The sequence below is a fragment of the Cebus imitator genome, unplaced genomic scaffold (genome assembly GCF_001604975.1).
Source record: "Cebus imitator isolate Cc_AM_T3 unplaced genomic scaffold, Cebus_imitator-1.0 Scaffold71, whole genome shotgun sequence".
NCBI lineage: Eukaryota > Metazoa > Chordata > Mammalia > Primates > Cebidae > Cebus > Cebus imitator.
In genome coordinates this window covers 973,874-991,039 of record NW_016107386.1, presented here as the reverse complement: position 1 = coordinate 991,039, position 17,166 = coordinate 973,874, and the positions used below count along the sequence as shown (strand labels likewise).

The following is a 17,166-nucleotide window of genomic DNA, read 5'->3' as shown; positions in this document are numbered from 1 at the left end:
GAGTTCATGTTCTTCATTTGCCATCCTGGTCTCAAGCGATCCATCCCCAAAAGCACCAGACTTTAACCTATGTATGCCTAGTGTTCCATGATTGGAACGCTAAGCTTGTGGAAGTTATTTCTATTCCACTGCTCAAAGTCATTACCAAGGTCTGATTTTTCACACACAAAATACTTGCAACCTTTGGCATAAATGGGTTAAACTTTTTTTGGGTTAGGATCCCTCGAAACTCTTAAAAATGATTGAGGATCCTTGAACTTTTATTTATGTGGGTTATATCTTTTGATATTTACTGTATTTGAATTAAAACTGAGACATTGAAAACAGTTGAATTAAAGGACAATAATCCATTACATGCTAATATAGTGGTTTTTAATGAAGATAATTATTTCTAAAACAAAAATGGTAGAAGAGTGCCATTGTTTTACTTTTTGCATGTCTATCTAGTGAAGCCAAATGGAAGGCAGCTGGTTCAGTCTTGTGCATTCAGCCTGTGCAGTATACTGTGTTAGTTGAAGTATATCAGGAGAATCTGGCCTCATACAGGTATGTATTTGGAAAAGCTAGGAGTATTTTAATAGCTTTTTTGGACAGTGATGGGTATTCTTCTCTGATACTACATCAAAACTCCGTAAGTAGTAATTTCTTAAAGGTTAGCTGCAATGTAGACTCTGAAACTGTACCAGCGGACTTTTTTGGACTCCATTACATTAACATCGTTTCATCTGAAATCTTTACAGAAGAATACTGAATAAAATATGCAGGTACTCCCACTTCCAAATAATATATGTAGATACTCCCCTACTCCAGGAAGTAGAGCTTAACTCCCACCCTTGTATGGGTGGGCTAGACTTAGTGAATTGCTTTCAAAGAATAGAATTAAGGAAAGGGGGAAAATTAGTAACTTTCCAGTGGAGAAACCTGGGAAACACAACCTTAACCAAGGGATAAAGAAGGTGAACATCAGCAGTGATGTCCTATAACCCCTGATGTGATGTAACTAGCAAGCCTATAACCCAGTCTAATCATGGGCAAAACATCAGACAAGCCCAAAAAATCAGAGGACATTCTGCAGGATACCTGACCAGCACCCTTCAATATTGTCAATGTCATAAAAAGCAAAGACCAAAAAATTGTCACAGACCAGAGAAGACTAAAGAGCCATGACAACAAAAAGTGGTGTGGTGCTCTGAACCAGATAACAAAACAAAGAGGCCATTAATAGAATCAGTGAAACCCAAGTAAAGTCTGGAGTTCAATAGTAATGTACCAATGTCAGTTTCTTAGTTTTGACAACTATATCATGGTAGTGTAAGATGTTAACAATGGGGGAAACTGGGTCAAGGATATATAGGAACTCTCTGTACTCTCTTTGCAACTTTTCTGTAAATCTAAAATTATTCCAAATAAGAATTTTTAAAAAATCCATTGTTCAGGCCAGGCGTGGTGGCTCACGCCTATAATCCCAGCACTTTGGGAGGCCGAGGCGGGTAGATCATGAGGTCAACAGATCGAGACCATCCTGGTCAACATGGTGAAACCCCATCTCTACTAAAAATACAAAAACTGAGCATGGTGGTACATGCCTGTAATCCCAGCTACTTGGGAGGCTGAGGCAGGATAATTGCTTGAACCCAGGAGGCGGAGGTTGCGGTGAGCCGAGATCGCGCCATTGCACTCCAGCCTGGGTAATGACAGCAAAACTCCGCCTCAGGGGAAAAAAAAAAATCCATTGTTCTACCTTGTACTCCGAATGGATTGTGTACCCGTGCATGATTTTGTAATATCATTGCCGTAGTCACTTGGAAAATAATTGGTTCACTGAGTTATATAGATCTTCAAAACGTTGACCGATTACGATATTCAATATATTTTCAAAAATCATTTAATATTGCCAGCAGTCTCATCAGAAGAATCTTTAACTGTTGAGAGCTGTTACACTCATGGGGGCTACAAGTCTCTCAAAATTTTAATTAACTTTTTTTTTTTTTTTGAGATGGAGTCTCACTCTGTTACCCAGGCTAGAGTGCAGTGGCATGATCTTGGCTCATTGCAACCTCCACTTCCCAGGTTCAAGCAATTCTTCAGCCTCAGCCTCCTGAGTAGCTGGAACTAGAGGCGCATGCCTCCACGTCCAGCTAAATTTTGTATTTTTAGTGGAGATGGGGTTTCACCATATTGGTCAGGCTGGTCTCAAACTCCTGACCTCATGATCCACCCGCCTCGGCTTCCCAAAGTGCTGGGTTTACAGGCATGAGCCACTGCGCCTGGCCTTAATTTTTTTCTTTCTTTCTTTCTTTCTTTCTTTTTTTTTGAGACAGTCTCACTTGTTGCCCAGGCTGGAGTGCAATGGTGTGATCTTGGCTCCTGGGTTCAAGTGATTCTCCTGCCTCAGCCTCCTCAGCCTAGCTGGGATTATAGGCATGCACCATTATGCCTGGTTAACTTTTGTTTTTGTTTTTGTTTTGTTTTGTTTTGTTTTTAGTAGACATGGGGTTTCACCATTTTGGCCAGGTTGGTCTTGAACTCCTGACCTCAAGTGATGGACCCACCTCAGCCTTCCAAAGTGCTGGGATTACAGGTGTGAATCCCTGTGCCAGGCCTTTTCTTCTTCTTTTTAAGAGGAAATATCGCTCTGTGGTCCAGGCAGGAGTGCAGTGGTACAGTCTCGGCTCACTGCAATCTCCGCCTCCCAGGTTCAAGAGATTCTCCCACCTCAGCCTCCTGAGTAGCTAGACTTACAGGCACATGCCACCACATCCAGCTAATTATTGTATTTTTAGTAGAGATGGGGTTTCGCCATGTCAGCCAGGCTGGTCAAGAACTCCTGACCTTAGGTGATCTGCCCACCTCAGCCTTTCAAAGTGCTGGGGTTGTAGGCGTGACCCACTATGCCCAGCCAAAATTATAATTTTCTATTGAAAGCTCAAATTTTATCATTGGTAGTACAGACTGCCTATTGTTTTTCTTGATGTGACAGGTTCATTTTTTGAGAAAATGCCTGACAAATACCCAAGTCTACATAACCATAGTTTGTCTAGTAGTCATTCTTTCAAGTAAAAGCAGCATTCAACAAAAAGGTGGCCAGTCCAGCTTGCAAGTCAATCACAAAAGTGCCTTTCCTCAGCACAGCTGCCATACTTCAGAATTCAACAGAAATGTTTTATGGCAATTCCCAGGCTACTGTCATACAGACTATCAAAAGACATGGACTCAGGTCAGGATTTAGAAATTAATGTTGACTGCTTCAGCAAGAACTTTTTTTTTTTTTTTTTTTTTTTTTTTTTTTGAGACAGTGTCTTGCTCTGTTTGTTGCCTAGGCTGGAGTGCAGCCGCTCCATCGTAGCTCACTGCAGCCTTAACTCCTGGATCCTCCCACCTCAGCCTCCCAGGAAGCTGGGACTATAAGCGTGTACCACCATTTCTAGCTAATTTTTCTGTTTTTAGTAGAGACAGGGTCTCACTGTGTTGCCTAGGCCGGTCTTGAATCTGTACGCTCAAGCAGTCCTCCTACCTGGGCCTCCAAAAGCTCTGAGATTACAGGAGTGAGCCATGGCTCTCAGCCAAGTACATTCTTAAGAGAAGCTGACTTCCTTCCCTTTACTGCACATGTGTTGTGACAGAGAACAGTGATCACTAAGTGCAGCTTCCTCCCACTACCTCCTTCTGTGCTAAGGTGCCTTTGCACCATTGGTTCAAATATCCACACAGTGAAAATGGTCAATAGCATCTTAGTACCCTCATGAAAATAATTGAACCTCACGGACCACCTGTAAGGGTCTTGGGAATCCCTAGGGAACCAAGGATCACACTTTGAGAACCACTCTCTGAAAGTAGCAGTTGCTGAAAGGTTACACAGCAAGAGACATTACCATTAGGAAGCAGAGAACGGTGGTGCAGCGCAATGTTTGTGGAGGGTGATGCTGTTCTGGCATAACTTTCCGGCTTTTAATGGCTCATGAAGTTCTTCCATTTATTTGTGATATCTCAATACCATTTTAAAATGCAGAAACAGATGTGATAATTCCGCATCTGTGTTTGCTGGTGTTTTTACCATGTTACATATAATATGTCATTCAGGAAATTCAGAAAGTCACTTCCTGAACTTTTTCTTTTCTCTAAAGGTAAATCTCACCTGGCTATTGTGCAGCGGGTAAACAATGAGGGAGAAGGGGATCCGTTTTATGAAGTTCTGGGAATTGTCACCTTAGAAGATGTGATTGAAGAAATCATCAAATCTGAGATTCTAGATGAAACAGATTTATACAGTAAGTAGCATTGTCTCAGTGTATTTCTGAAACCTTTGTTTTTTTGTTAATTGTGTTGTGAGTCATCTGACATTTCTCCAGTTGCTGCCTCTGTTTATAATGATACACTATGTGTGTAGGCCATGCACGATCTGTCGGTGTATTCCAGTCTCTTGATCAGAAGGAGCAGACCGTGCAGTGCAACAGCATTCTTCTGAAAAGGCAGCTGGCTTCTAACCACTGATGAGGGCATTACTTGCCCTAAACAGAAAACTGCTGTTGGTTTTAAATTTTATTTCATATATGTTTGGAAAAATAGTTCTCAACTGAAATTTCATATTATACAACCAGGTAAATTGTTTTCAGATAAACTTGTGTTTGTACTTTTCATAATTCAAGTACTCTATAAAGCGAACGATAGGCCAGGCACAGTAGCTCACACCTGTAATCCCAGCACTTTGGAAGGCTGAGGCAGGCAAATCACCTGAGGTCAGGAATTCAAGACCACTGTGGCCAACATGGTGAAACCTTGTCTCTACTAAAGATGCAAAATTAGCTGGGCGTAGTGGTGCGCACCTGTAATTCCAGCAACTCGGGAGGCTGAGGCAGTAGAACCACTTGAACCCGGGAGACAGAGGTTACAGTGAGCCAAGATTGCGCCACTGCACTCCAGCCTTGGCACCAGAGTGAGACTCTGTTTCAAAAAAAAAAAAACAGTGGAATTTATTAAACTGATGGATGACAATAATACTTTTTTGTTTCAGAACTCCTGGGTGAGGGGTGGAGGTGAGATTTGCAAGTTTAGTTTGCTGGGTGGCAGGTTTGGGGTGTGGGAAGCAGGATAGGACAGGGTACACAGTAAGAATGTGTTTTTCCTGTTCTCTGCTTCTCTGCCTTCTCTTTTGGGGAAGGTGAGAGTGGGGAATGGCTTGGATCAGAGCAGAGGGAGGTGAGTATGGATACTGTATTTGCACAGGTGTAGAGCTGAGTGTTGAGCCGAATCCTGTCTCATTAAAGTATAAAACATGATTGCTGAACTGGGAAGCTTAAATCTTCCTTGGCTGCACCCTTAGCAATGCTCAAGGGTTCCATAAAGCCAGAGATGACCCAGGCCTGAGATGTTTGGGGGTTCCAGGGGTGGTATAGAGAAAGAGCATCTGGGCCCTGTGTATCCTGCCTGGCATTAAGCATAGCTTGGTGGAGGGGAAGTGGACTGTCCCAGCTTCCCAACAAGCTGGTCATTCAGGACAAAGTCTGCCTTGCTCAAAGCAGGGGTGGTTTTATTCAGTCCTGCTAGAAGGAAACATCCCTCATTTTAAAAATGAGAAAGTTGCTGGGCATGGTGCCTCATGCCTGTAATCTCAGCACTTTGGGAGGCTGAGATGGGTGGATCACATGAGGTCAAGAGTTGGAGACCAACCTGACCAATATGGTGAAACACCATCTCTACAAAAATACAAAAATCAGCTGGGCATGATGGCATGCACCTGTAATCCCAGCTACTCGGGAGGCTGAGGCAGGAGAATTGCTTGAACCCAGGAGGTAGAGGTTGCAGTGAGCTAAGATCGTGCCACTGCACTGAAGCCTGGGCAACAGAATGAGACTCTCTCTCTCAAAAAAAAAAAAAAAAAAAAAAAAAAAAAAAAAAAAAAAAAAAAAAAAAAAAAAAAAAAAAAGTAAATAAATCTGAGAAAGTCTTCCCCATACCCACAAAAGAAAAAAAATTACATTTAATTAATGACTGTCTTCTGAAAGTATATCCTGTTTCACCCTCACATCTGAATTGCATTCTTAAAAAAACACCCTTTCCCAAGTATGTTTTGTCCTTTCCCAAGTATGTTTTGTCCTTTCCTCACTTGGAGGGTCGTCAGAGGTCTCATTTGTGTCTTTATTTTCATCCTTCCTCATAAGTGACTATTTGAAAACTGAGTGTGGGCCTGGCGTAGTGGCTCACGCCTGTAATCCCAGCACTTTGGGAGGCTGAGGTGGGTGGATCAGGAGTTCGAGACCAGCCTGATCAACATGGAGAAAACCCCATCTCTACTAAAATTACAAAATTAGCCAGGCATAGTGGCACATTCCTGTCATCCCAGCTACTCAGGAGGCTGAGGCAGGAGAATCGTTTGAACCCGGGAGTTGGAAGTTGAGGTGAGCAGAGGTTGCGCCATTGCACTCAAGCCTGGGCAACAAGAACGAAACTCTGTCTCAAAACAAACAAACAAACAAACAAAAAAACATGGAGTGTGTTTCTGTATGTTTCCCCAGGGGTAGTACTTATTATTAGAAAGGCGATTTGCCATTTAGGAGATCCTATGTTTGCACTTCAGTTTTATACAAATATTAGTTTAACTTCTTTTATGCCTTGATTAGACTGATTTCTTACGTAAGTATTGCGTAATATGACTTACTGGCTCAAGATGCTGGATTTGCGATTTCAGGTATATTCTGTTTTTTTTTTTTTTTTGGCTTTTTTGAGACTGAGTCTCACTCTGTTGCCCAGGCTGGAGTGCAGTGGTTCGAACTCAGTTCACTGCAACCTCCACCTCCCAGGTTCAAGTGATTTTCCTGCCTCAGCCTCCCAAGTAGCTAGGATTACAAGCACCCAGCACCATGCCCAGCTAATTTTTGTGTTTTTAGTAGAGACAGGGTTTTACCATGTTGACCTGATCTTGAACTCCTGACTTCAAGTGATCCACCTGCCTTGGCCTCCCAAAGTGCTGGGATTACAGGTGTGAGCCACTGTGCCAGCCAATTTCAGGTATATTATTAAATCTAGATAGAGATTTTGAGTGACAGCTGTTGCCATTAGAAAATTATTTTTAAATTCTATATTGATTTTGCTGTCTGGGTCTCAAAAAAATTGAGATAGATGAAAAGTGGAAGTTGCGATTGCCTTCTCGGGAAAAGCCTAGTGATCGATCCGTTTTGCTCTATGCAAGAAACAGTAATGCAGCGACTCAATTCTTGGGAAGGAGCAAGCGATTGGGGTCTTGTGTTTAAGCTAGTTTTTTCTTGATCATTAGTTTGTCCAGAAAAATACTTGAAAGATGGTTTTGCAAGAGGTTCCTTCCAGGTCAGGAGCTGGCAGACCACAGCCTGTGAGTGCCTGCCCTCTTATTTTGTGTGACCTGCAAGCTAAGAATGTCTTTTCACATCTTAAAATTGTTGAAAAGTGGCCAAACGAGGTGGTTCATTTCTGTAATCCCAGCACTTTGGGAGGCAGAGGCGGGAGGATTGCTTGATCCTAGGAGTTCCAATACTAGCCTGGGCAACATAGTGAGACCCTGTCTTTACAAACAATTTAAAAGTTAGCTGGGCATGGTGGCATGTACCTGCAGTCCCAGCTACTTGGGAGGCAGAGGTGAGAGGAACGCTTGAGCCTTGGAGTTGAGGCTGCAGCAGGCTGCGCTTGTGCTGCTACACTCCAGCCTGGGCAGTAGACCAAGAGCCTATCTCAAAAAAGAAAAAAGAAGAGCAATTGCTTTGTGACATGCAAAAATTCTATGCACTTGCAGTGTTCATAAAGAAAGATTGATTGGAAAATAGCCATGCTCCTTCATTTTTCTAAACAGCAATGTGGAGACCGTGGAGACCCAAAGAACCTAAAATACTGACTCTCTGGCCCTTTTCAGATGAAGTTCGCTGTTCAGATCCCATTTGTATCTGCTTGACCTTGAGGATTTCATGGTCTGGAGTAGCAGTGAAGCAAACAGATATTATTAAAACATTGCTCTGCGAAAGCATTCGTGTTTCTTAAGGGGATTTTGTTTGTGTGTTGTCTTTTGGCGGAGGCAAGGGGCCTCTTTATAGGCAGGGGCACACCTCTCTTGTGTGTACACAGTGATGGTCCTTTGCTGGAGTATACTGACATTGAGCAGCAGTAGACGGTGCACCCTAGCTGTGCGCCCTGTTGTTGTGTGCGTCTGTGGGTCCTGTGAGAGGTTTTGTCTGCGTTTGCCTGATGCCGTGCTCATAAGGGCCCTCTATAGACCTTCCTCTGAAGCACGTTCACTCATCAGGCTTCCTGCAGTCATTCACTGCGGACTGCACGGTGCCCAGGCTGCCATGCTGATGTGATGAGGATCGGGCTCTCCCTCTCTCCTTTGCTGTGGCATCTGTGCATAGAGCACCTGCATCTGGAAATACAGTCCAGCCCTTCCAATATATTTTGACTTTTTAATTCGAAAAGGGCCCTGAGCTCATGGTATACATTTTCTTATTTTTTTTTCTCCCTTTTCATTCGTCCCTTAGCCGATAACAGAACGAAAAAGAAAGTGGCTCACCGGGAACGAAAGCAAGATTTTTCTGCCTTTAAGCAGACAGACAGCGAGATGAAGGTTAAAATATCACCACAGCTCCTCCTGGCCATGCACCGTTTCCTAGCAACAGGCAAGTGCAGCTTATCACAGTTTGCGATCTCTACCAACCCTGAAGCGTGTTTCTCACCCACCACTGACTGGGGTGGGCTGGGGGTGGACACTGGGAAATGGGGTGATAAGTAATGCCACTTTTGTGTTTTGTTTTTTGTTTTTTTGTTTTTTTGTTTTGTTTTGTTTTGTTTCTTTTTAAATTCTCTCCTCTCCTGTGTTCAGTGTCGGCATGAACCCTCTGAGACATTTACCAGGGGTGGACCAGTAACTTAAAATTGGTCTGAAAGGTAAGGATGAATGTTAGTGCCACACTGCATGTGTACAGTAGGCCAGGCTATCTCCTTCCAGCTAGGTCCGTGGGAAGAGCCAGCTGGCGGAGCAGGCTGCTGGTGCCAGCCTGGCACTAGCTTCTTTGATGGACAGTTGAGTCCAATCTCTCTTCAGCTTGTCCTGGAAGCACAGTTGGACATCAATGGTAACACAGGGGCTGTGATTTGCAAAGAAGAAAACTAGGTTTTTCACAATTAAATCTTTATCTTTAACGGTTTAAATAAAATCAGAAATTCTGAGAACTTTGATACGGATTTCTTGATGGCCTCCTCAGATTGGATTAACTTGAGCCCATTCCAGGAGGCAAGTGTTCATCTTATTTAAACCACCAACCCAGCCGGCACTGACTGCTCCAGAGAGGTCAAGGTTGAATGGACTTGAGAGACTGATCAACCCTTTTCCCATCCCCAAATGCTCTGCAGGGTTGAGCTCTGGTGGCTGGGGGAAGTGTGAGAAAGTCTGAAAGCACCAAGTGGCTTTAGAAGACATCGGTGTCCCTGCTAGGCAGCCAGTGCCTTTCATCTGCACACAGTAAACTTAAACCATGTTTAAAAGAAAACTAACCGCAACCACGTGACGGAATGCTGTGTAACTTAAGGTCGCGTTCTTAGACACATGGAAATGCTCACAATGTAATATTCATCACATCAGAAAATTCTCATAACTTAACCCAAAGTGGGGAAAAACATGTGTACTTTAAGGTTAGAGTTGTGTTTTTTGTGTGTACACACATGTATACACAAGCACACATACCTAGGCATGGCACTGGAAAGACATGCTCACTAAATTGCTCAGATGGTAATCTGAGTGGTTGGCTTACAGATAATTTTTATTTTCTTCTTTCTTTTTCTGTATTCTAAAATTTCTGTAATGTACTATATTACAAAAAAGTCACAGTAGAGAACTTACAGCTTTCATAAATAATTAGAAAATAAAAGACAATGTCTTTCACTTCTTACTCTAATTTTCATAATACTGTTCCTCATCATTTAAGAACTACAAATTAAAACTAAACATCTAGGCTGGGCATGGTGGCTCATACCTGTAGTCCCACTTCTCTAGGAGGCCAAGGCAAGCTGATTGCTTGAGACTAGGAGTTCAGGACCAGTCTAGCCAACATGATGCAACCCCGTCTTTACTAAAAATACAAAAATTAGCCAGGTATGATGGTGGATGCCTGCAATCCCATTTACCCTGGAGGCTGAGGCAGAAGAATCGCTTGAACCCTGGAGGTGGTGGTTGCATTGAGCCAAGATCATGTCACTGCTCTCCAGCCTGGGGAACAGAGTGAGATTGTCTCAAAAACAAAAAAAAGTCTAAAACTAAATCTCCTACTCTGCTTCTGAGATATCATGGAGCCCAGTTGCAGGATAGCACCCTTCAATCGGTAATTTCTGTTTTTGTTACTTAAAATAAAATGCTATCTTTGTAAATACTTTTGAATATTACTTTTTTAAAAAAATTAGCATGTTGATGTGTGCACATGCCCTGCTCTTATTCCCAGTCTCAACCCTCTTTGTTCCCCACATCCCTCGGGGTAGTTGAGTGGGAGAGGGAGACGTGGGGCACCTGTGTGTGTGTGCTGGCACTAACTGCACCCGATGTTCCTGACCTTGGCTTCTTCCTTTGGCTGTTGGTCGACAGTCAGACTGTTATGGCTTGTTGAGGGGCATCCCCGCACTCAAAGAGCCCGCTTGCGGTTGATTTTCATTTCTGTCAGTCAAATTAGGGTACTTTGATGAGGACTGAAGTCAATGACGGGTTGAAAGGAAAGAAGTAAAAGGAACAAATGTGAGAATTCAGCACTTTCTAATTTCTCCCAGGTAATCTGTCCCCAGTGGATCACCAAACGGAAGCCTCATCCATCCATATGCTATCACTTCGATTCCAAGTATTCTTATCTAAACACCTTAATTACTATTAATAGTATAATTTTTTCCCTCCGTTTGAAATGTAATATCAAGTTGTGTTTATATCTATAGAAGTAGAAGCATTTAGCCCATCCCAGATGTCAGAGAAGATCCTTCTAAGGCTGCTAAAGCACCCCAATGTCATCCAGGAACTGAAGTACGATGAGAAGAACAAGAAGGCCCCCGAGTACTACCTCTACCAGCGCAACAAGCCTGTAGACTACTTCATTCTCATTCTGCAGGTCAGTAGAATTACTCAATAGTGCTTTGCTCTCACTGAGTACCCATCTTTTGGTTTGGTGTAAGTGAATGGATGTCACCGTGTACATACTGAACCTTTTCTGTATAAGGGGTAGGCTTAGACATGGGAGAATTGCATCTTCCTATTTTCATATCTGTAAAGTAATTCTAATATAAAGCAATGCCAATAGTTACTTTAATGTTCAATACTAAAAGGTACTTAGTAGGCTGGGTGCAGTGGATCATGCCTGTAATCCCAGCACTTTGAAAAGCCAAGGTGGGAGGATTGCTTGAGGCCAGGAGTTCAGACCAGCCTGGGCAACATGGCAAGACCCCCATCTCTACAAAAAAGTTAAAAATTAGCCGGATATGGTGGCATGTACCTGTGGTCCCAGCTACTTGGGAGGCTGAGACGGGAGGATTGCTTGAGCCCAGGAGGTTGCCATGTTCGTACCACTGCACTCCAGCCTAGGTGACAGAGCAAAACCCTGTCTCAAAAAAAAAAAAAAAAAGTTTGGGGGGATGTACTTAGTGATTGCTGAGTCAGATGAAAATGGTAAATTCAATTGTTAGTATTTCTTGAAGAGCTTGGGGAAGTTTACCAGTACATGTCCCTATCTCTGGGTTTTTGAAATTTCAGTGTCATAGGTTCTTTAGTCCTCTTAATTTTCCTTTTTTCCATCCTTCAGTAGGACTTAAGCTTATACAGCTTCTTAGAGATATCTTAGATAATAGAAGATATCTCTTCCGTTAACACCATCAACATAATCCATTTGTTACTGTCTTTATTCCTGGTTACTAACCAAACTGTTCTATAGAGGAACTGATAAGATAATTACGGCCTCTTACAGCAGGGTAACTGATTCCTTCTCACTGTAACATAATTCAGTAGATGAGGTAGGAAGGTCAATTCATTCTGAACTTCCTTTGAGTGACTTTGGTGCTTGGATTGACAGGAGGCCTTGTTTTATCACAGTCTCACTTAATAGAGCTCTATCCTTGGCATGGAGGCCAAGGTGGATATTACAGTCAATAAAATGCTAATTTTATTGACTTCTTATACCTTTTTATTGAAGAATTGCTTTAACCAGAAATCTGAGTTGATTTCAGTACAAAAATAGTCTTGTATTAAACTAATAGTCTTGTAGTTTGACATTTACACATTTGATCAGATGTGATCAAATGTGTAGATTCAAACTCGGGAAAGTGTTGTGTTCATGTATGACCCCATGTATGGGCAACATTGTGGTGTCTGGAAGCAGGAGTGAGGAGTAGGAAAATGCCGAGGGTTAGTGATTACCTGTCACTTTCTTACAGTGCTTCTTAGAAACTTCTGTTTGCATGTTTACTAATTTAGTATTCCGATTCATCTTCTACATTTAGTTTTCCTTCATTGTTTTTTTTTTTTTTTTCCCCCTCTGGAGATATATATGCTTGAAACTCTGAGGGCACTGTTGGGAATTTAGTTTACTAGTGGTAGTGAAGGAATAAAACATTTTTCTCATAAGAGTGAGACGTGAATATTCCTTAAGCCTGGAGAAACTCTGGATTACACTAAAGACTGTTACAGGAGGATTTAGAAGACTGACATTGTGAATTTCAGTGGTAATATTCAAAACTGTGGTTTTCAGTTGTCTACTTTTGTATGGTTAGGGCTTATGAAGTTGTGATTCAGTACTGCTTTATTGCTATATAAGAAAGCCATGGATCTAAAAATATTAGGGAAAAGGGACTTCATAATCTCTGCCCATTTACAAGTAAATCTTTTAAGATATTTTTGATAAGACATGTATGTATATTTACCTGTATTTGTATACCAATTTATGTTAAATATTTATATAAATGTGATGAGATTTTTGAACTGTTAGGCTGAAAATGCCATGGGGGTTTTGTAAGTAGTATATGTGTTTGATGAACAGATGTTCAGTGAAAAACATGATCTTGCAGACTTAGCCAGTTACCTAAGGTACCCAGAGAAGAACAAAATGAAATGCCCTCACAGCCTCTGTCAATCTGGCATAGCTACCATCATTACAAAGCATAGTTTACCTAATATGTCACTAAGCCAGCACTGGAAGTTCATACCACCTTAGGGAGCATGTTCCACTGTAGGGTTTTGTTTTTGTTTTGTTTTTTGCTGTTTTTTGTTTGTTTTTCAGATGGAGTCTCACTCTGTTGCCCAGGCTGGAGTGCAGTGGCATGATCTCGCCTCGCTGTAACCTCCACTTCCCGAGTTAAAGTGATTCTCTTGCCTCAGGCTCCCAAGTAGCTGGCATTACAGGCACGTTCCACCACACCTGGCTAATTTTTGTATTTTTAGTCAAGATGGGGTTTCACATTGTTAGCTAGGGTGGTCTTGAACTGCTGACCTCAAGTGATCCACCTGCCTTAGCCTCCCAAACCACTGGGATTACAGGTATGAGCCACTATGCCCAGCCTCTACTGCATTTCAAGGGCACTAAATGAGAAGGAAGCAGTGATATCTGCCTTCTCTTCCTGGCCTCAGTGTCAGTGAGGTGCTCTCCCTGCACTTGAGGAAAAAAGCCCTTTGAATAATTGATGATAGGAATATAATTGTAAATAGAAACACATCATTTTTTACTTTAAGCCCTAGATAAGATAAAATCTATTCAAGGAAAATTACCTAAGTAAACGAGTATTTTGTAAGCTACCATGTACATACCTCCTACCACATACACATAAAAAAGCCAAAACTTCAAGTTTTATCTGAAAAAGTAGATTTTTACACGAAAATGCATTTCCAAATCAATAAAGACAGTTATAAAGGCAGAGTAAATCATGGAAAAAACTTTATTGGCTCTACATGCGTTAAATAACTTAACAAAATACATATAAAGTAGAAATAGAAAGAAACGTAATTTTGGTAGAAGTGTTTTTCCACTATCATAAAAGATCAGGCATACTAAAAAAAAGTTATAGTTTTAAACTGAATAACTTGTAAAATACAATTAACAGATTTGGAGGAAATTAAACATAAGAGAAGTACACTTTAAAAAAAGCTTACATGGGCTGGGTGTGGTGGCTCATGCCTATAATCCCAGCGCTTTGGGAGGCCAAGGTGGGAGGATTGCTTGAGGCCAGAAGTTTGAGGTCAGCCTAGACGACATAGCAAGAATCCTTTCTCTACAAAAAAATGTTTTAAAAATTAGCCGGGCTTGGTGGCCTGTGCTTACAGTCCCAGCTGTTCAGGAGACAGAGGCAGGATTGCTTAAGCCCAGGAGTTCGAGGCTGCAGTGACCTATGATTGTGCTACTGTACTCCAACCTGGGCAACAGAATGAGAATGTCTCAATAAAAAATCTATGTGACTCATAAAAATTGAGCAGTTATCATGTTACAGTGTACATGCTAGTAAATACAAAAAGATAGAAATTTCATAAAACTATCTGAATCTATCATAATGAAATAAAATTAGAAATAAAAAATACATAAAAGTTCTAGGCGTGGTGGTGCATAGCTATAATCCCAGAACTTTGAGAGGTTGAGGCAGGCGAATCACTTGAGTCCAGGAGTTCAAGACCATCCTAGGCAACACAGTGAAACACTGTCTCTACAGAAATGCAAACATTAACCAGGAGTGGTGGCAGCTACTTGGGAGGCTGAGGTGGGAGAATCACTTGAGCCTGGAAGGCAGAGAAGTTGCAGTGAGCAGAGATCCTGCCACTGCACTCCAGCCTGAGTGACAGAGACTCACTCTGTCTTCAAAAAAATTAGATAAATTTTTAAATAGAAAAGGCCATATATTTTTAAAAACTAAGCCATGTTAAAATTGTGATAAATTCTCTTATGTAGGTTTATATATTCAAGACACAGAACACAGTGTATAATATGCTCTCATTTTTTGTAAAAGAAATAAACATGCATCTACATGAAATTCTTCAGAAAGTTACTCGAGAAACTGGTAACAGTGAGTCTAAGATGGCACTGTGGAAGGCTGGAAAGAGAGTGGAAGGAAGACTGACCTGTTCCTTGTGTAGTTTAAATTTCTCACCATGTGCATGTGTTGTTTAAATAAATAATTTAAAAATAGAATTAATGGCAAAATAAGTCCTAAATAGCAACTGAGTTAGAGAAAACATATAGAATATAATAAAATATACATAGTATTACCATAAAAGTCGATTATTAAATAATGTAAATACCATATAGACAAAAGTTTTAAGAAATCTTATTCCTCTAAGTATTGAAATAAGAAAAAAAAATACATAGAAAAAGAACAAAGCAGCAGACTAAAAAACAACAAATTAGTAAAGATTGTTATGTAAACTGGCTGGGCATGGTGGCTTGTGCCTGTAATCCCAGCACTTTGGGAGGCTGAGGCCAGCAGATCACTTGAGGTCAGGAGTTGAAGACCAGCCTGGCCAACATGGCGAAACCCGTCTCTACTAAAAATGCAAAAATTAGCTGGGCATGTTGGTAAACACCTGTGGTCCCAGCTACTCGGGAAGCTGAGGCTCAAGAATTGCTTGAACCCTGAAGGCAGAGGTTTCAATGAGCTGAGATTGTGCCACCGTGCTCCAGCCTGGGCAATGGAGTGAGACTCCATCTCAAAAAAACAAAACAAAAATAAATTGAAAATTGAAAATGCCTTATAACCCACAAATACAATCAAGATTTGGTTATTTGAAAAGATGAACAAAGTCAGTGTTCTATTGGCATAATTGATGTAATTAAAAAAAAAAAAAGTTTTCTCCTCCCGCATAAAAGCAGCTAGAATAAAAAGGATTTGCTAGAATAAATATTCAAACTTCACAAAACTCATAATTTTATGTCATACAAATAGAACAAGATGATATGATAGTCACCTGCATTCTTTAAGGCATATGAGCTTAATCCTAAAATCTGATATTATAGGTCAATCTCACTTGTCAACATTGATGTAGATTTTCTAAGTAAAACCGGTAGCAGAGAGCAAGACATACCCAAGGTTATTCACTGTGACTGTGACTGAATTGGGTTTATTTTAGGAATGCAGTGCTAGTTTAATATAAGAACAACAAAACCAAAGTATGTCACGTTAATTGGGAAAACAGTAAAAAAAAATCCTGGTATTTGTATCAACAGATGTCAGAAAGACAGCTGACAAAGTTAAGCATAGAGAAAATAGATACCCTGTCCCCTCAAAATTTTAACTGTGAATGGTGGGGAAAAAAAAGAAAAAGTACAATAAACAAATCATATCCTAAACTGGCAGCCTCCCTTCTAAATAAAATATTGTTTTACAAAGCTATCTATGCAAATATATTTACAGCAAATCCATTATAAAATAGTAGAAGCAATTTATGTCTGGCTAATCAAAGTGAGGTGATAATATGAGGGGCCGCTATGTAGTAATGGAAGAAGTGTAAAGAATGTACAAAAATGTCAAGTTAAAAAAAAAACAGTATGTTCACAGTAATTATAACTGTTATGAACCATTTTCCTAATAAAAATAGAGTAATATGTCTGAGCACAGAGGCTAATGCCTGTAATCTGAGGACTTTGGGAGGCTGAAGCAGGCGGATCACTTGAGGTCAGAAGTTCGAGACCAGCCTGGCCAATGTGGTGAAACACTGTCTCTACTAAAAATACAAGAAAAAAATCAGCTGGGCGCGGTGGTGCATGCCTGTAGTCCCAGCTACTTGGGATGCTGAAGCAGAAGGATCGCTTGAACCCGGGAGGTGGAGGTGGCAGTGAGCTGAGATCATGCCACTGTACTCCAGCCTGGGCGACAGAGTAAAACTCCCATCTCAAAAAAAAAAAAAAAGTAATAGATCATTGTATAATTTATACTGTTGGTGAGGACTTGGTCCTTTAGGGAGTAAAATGCCTAAATGATCTGATAAAAAATAGTATGATTGCTCTTCCACAGCACATAACCAGCTTATAATTTAGGAAACATAAAGAATAACTAAGAAATACATGAAAAAGTAAGGAAAACAAAAAGAATACCTGTTTTATTTGCCTTTTACATAACCTACAGAAAGGAATACTTTTTTCCCGCTTCTGGAGTTAAGTTTTTTTGGTTGGTTTCGTGCCCCAAATTAATGTTCCTCCCTCACTCTTCCTC

General features: G+C 41.0%; 1 protein-coding gene across 3 annotated transcripts in view; it reads left to right on the top strand.

Moving 5' to 3' along the window:
- Positions 1 to 17,166, top strand: part of CNNM2 (cyclin and CBS domain divalent metal cation transport mediator 2) — a 165,700-nt gene that overhangs the window by 131,923 nt on the left and 16,611 nt on the right. For 2 of the 3 annotated variants that reach the window (XM_017531078.2, XM_017531075.2), the window contains exons 2-4: positions 4,125 to 4,268; positions 8,499 to 8,636; positions 10,930 to 11,099. In XM_017531078.2, coding sequence (XP_017386567.1) covers positions 4,125 to 4,268; positions 8,499 to 8,636; positions 10,930 to 11,099 — 452 coding nt within the window. Of the gene's footprint in view, positions 1 to 4,124; positions 4,269 to 8,498; positions 8,637 to 8,839; positions 8,905 to 10,929; positions 11,100 to 17,166 lie in introns of those variants that run through there. The other variant, XR_001826070.2, reaches the window with a different exon arrangement.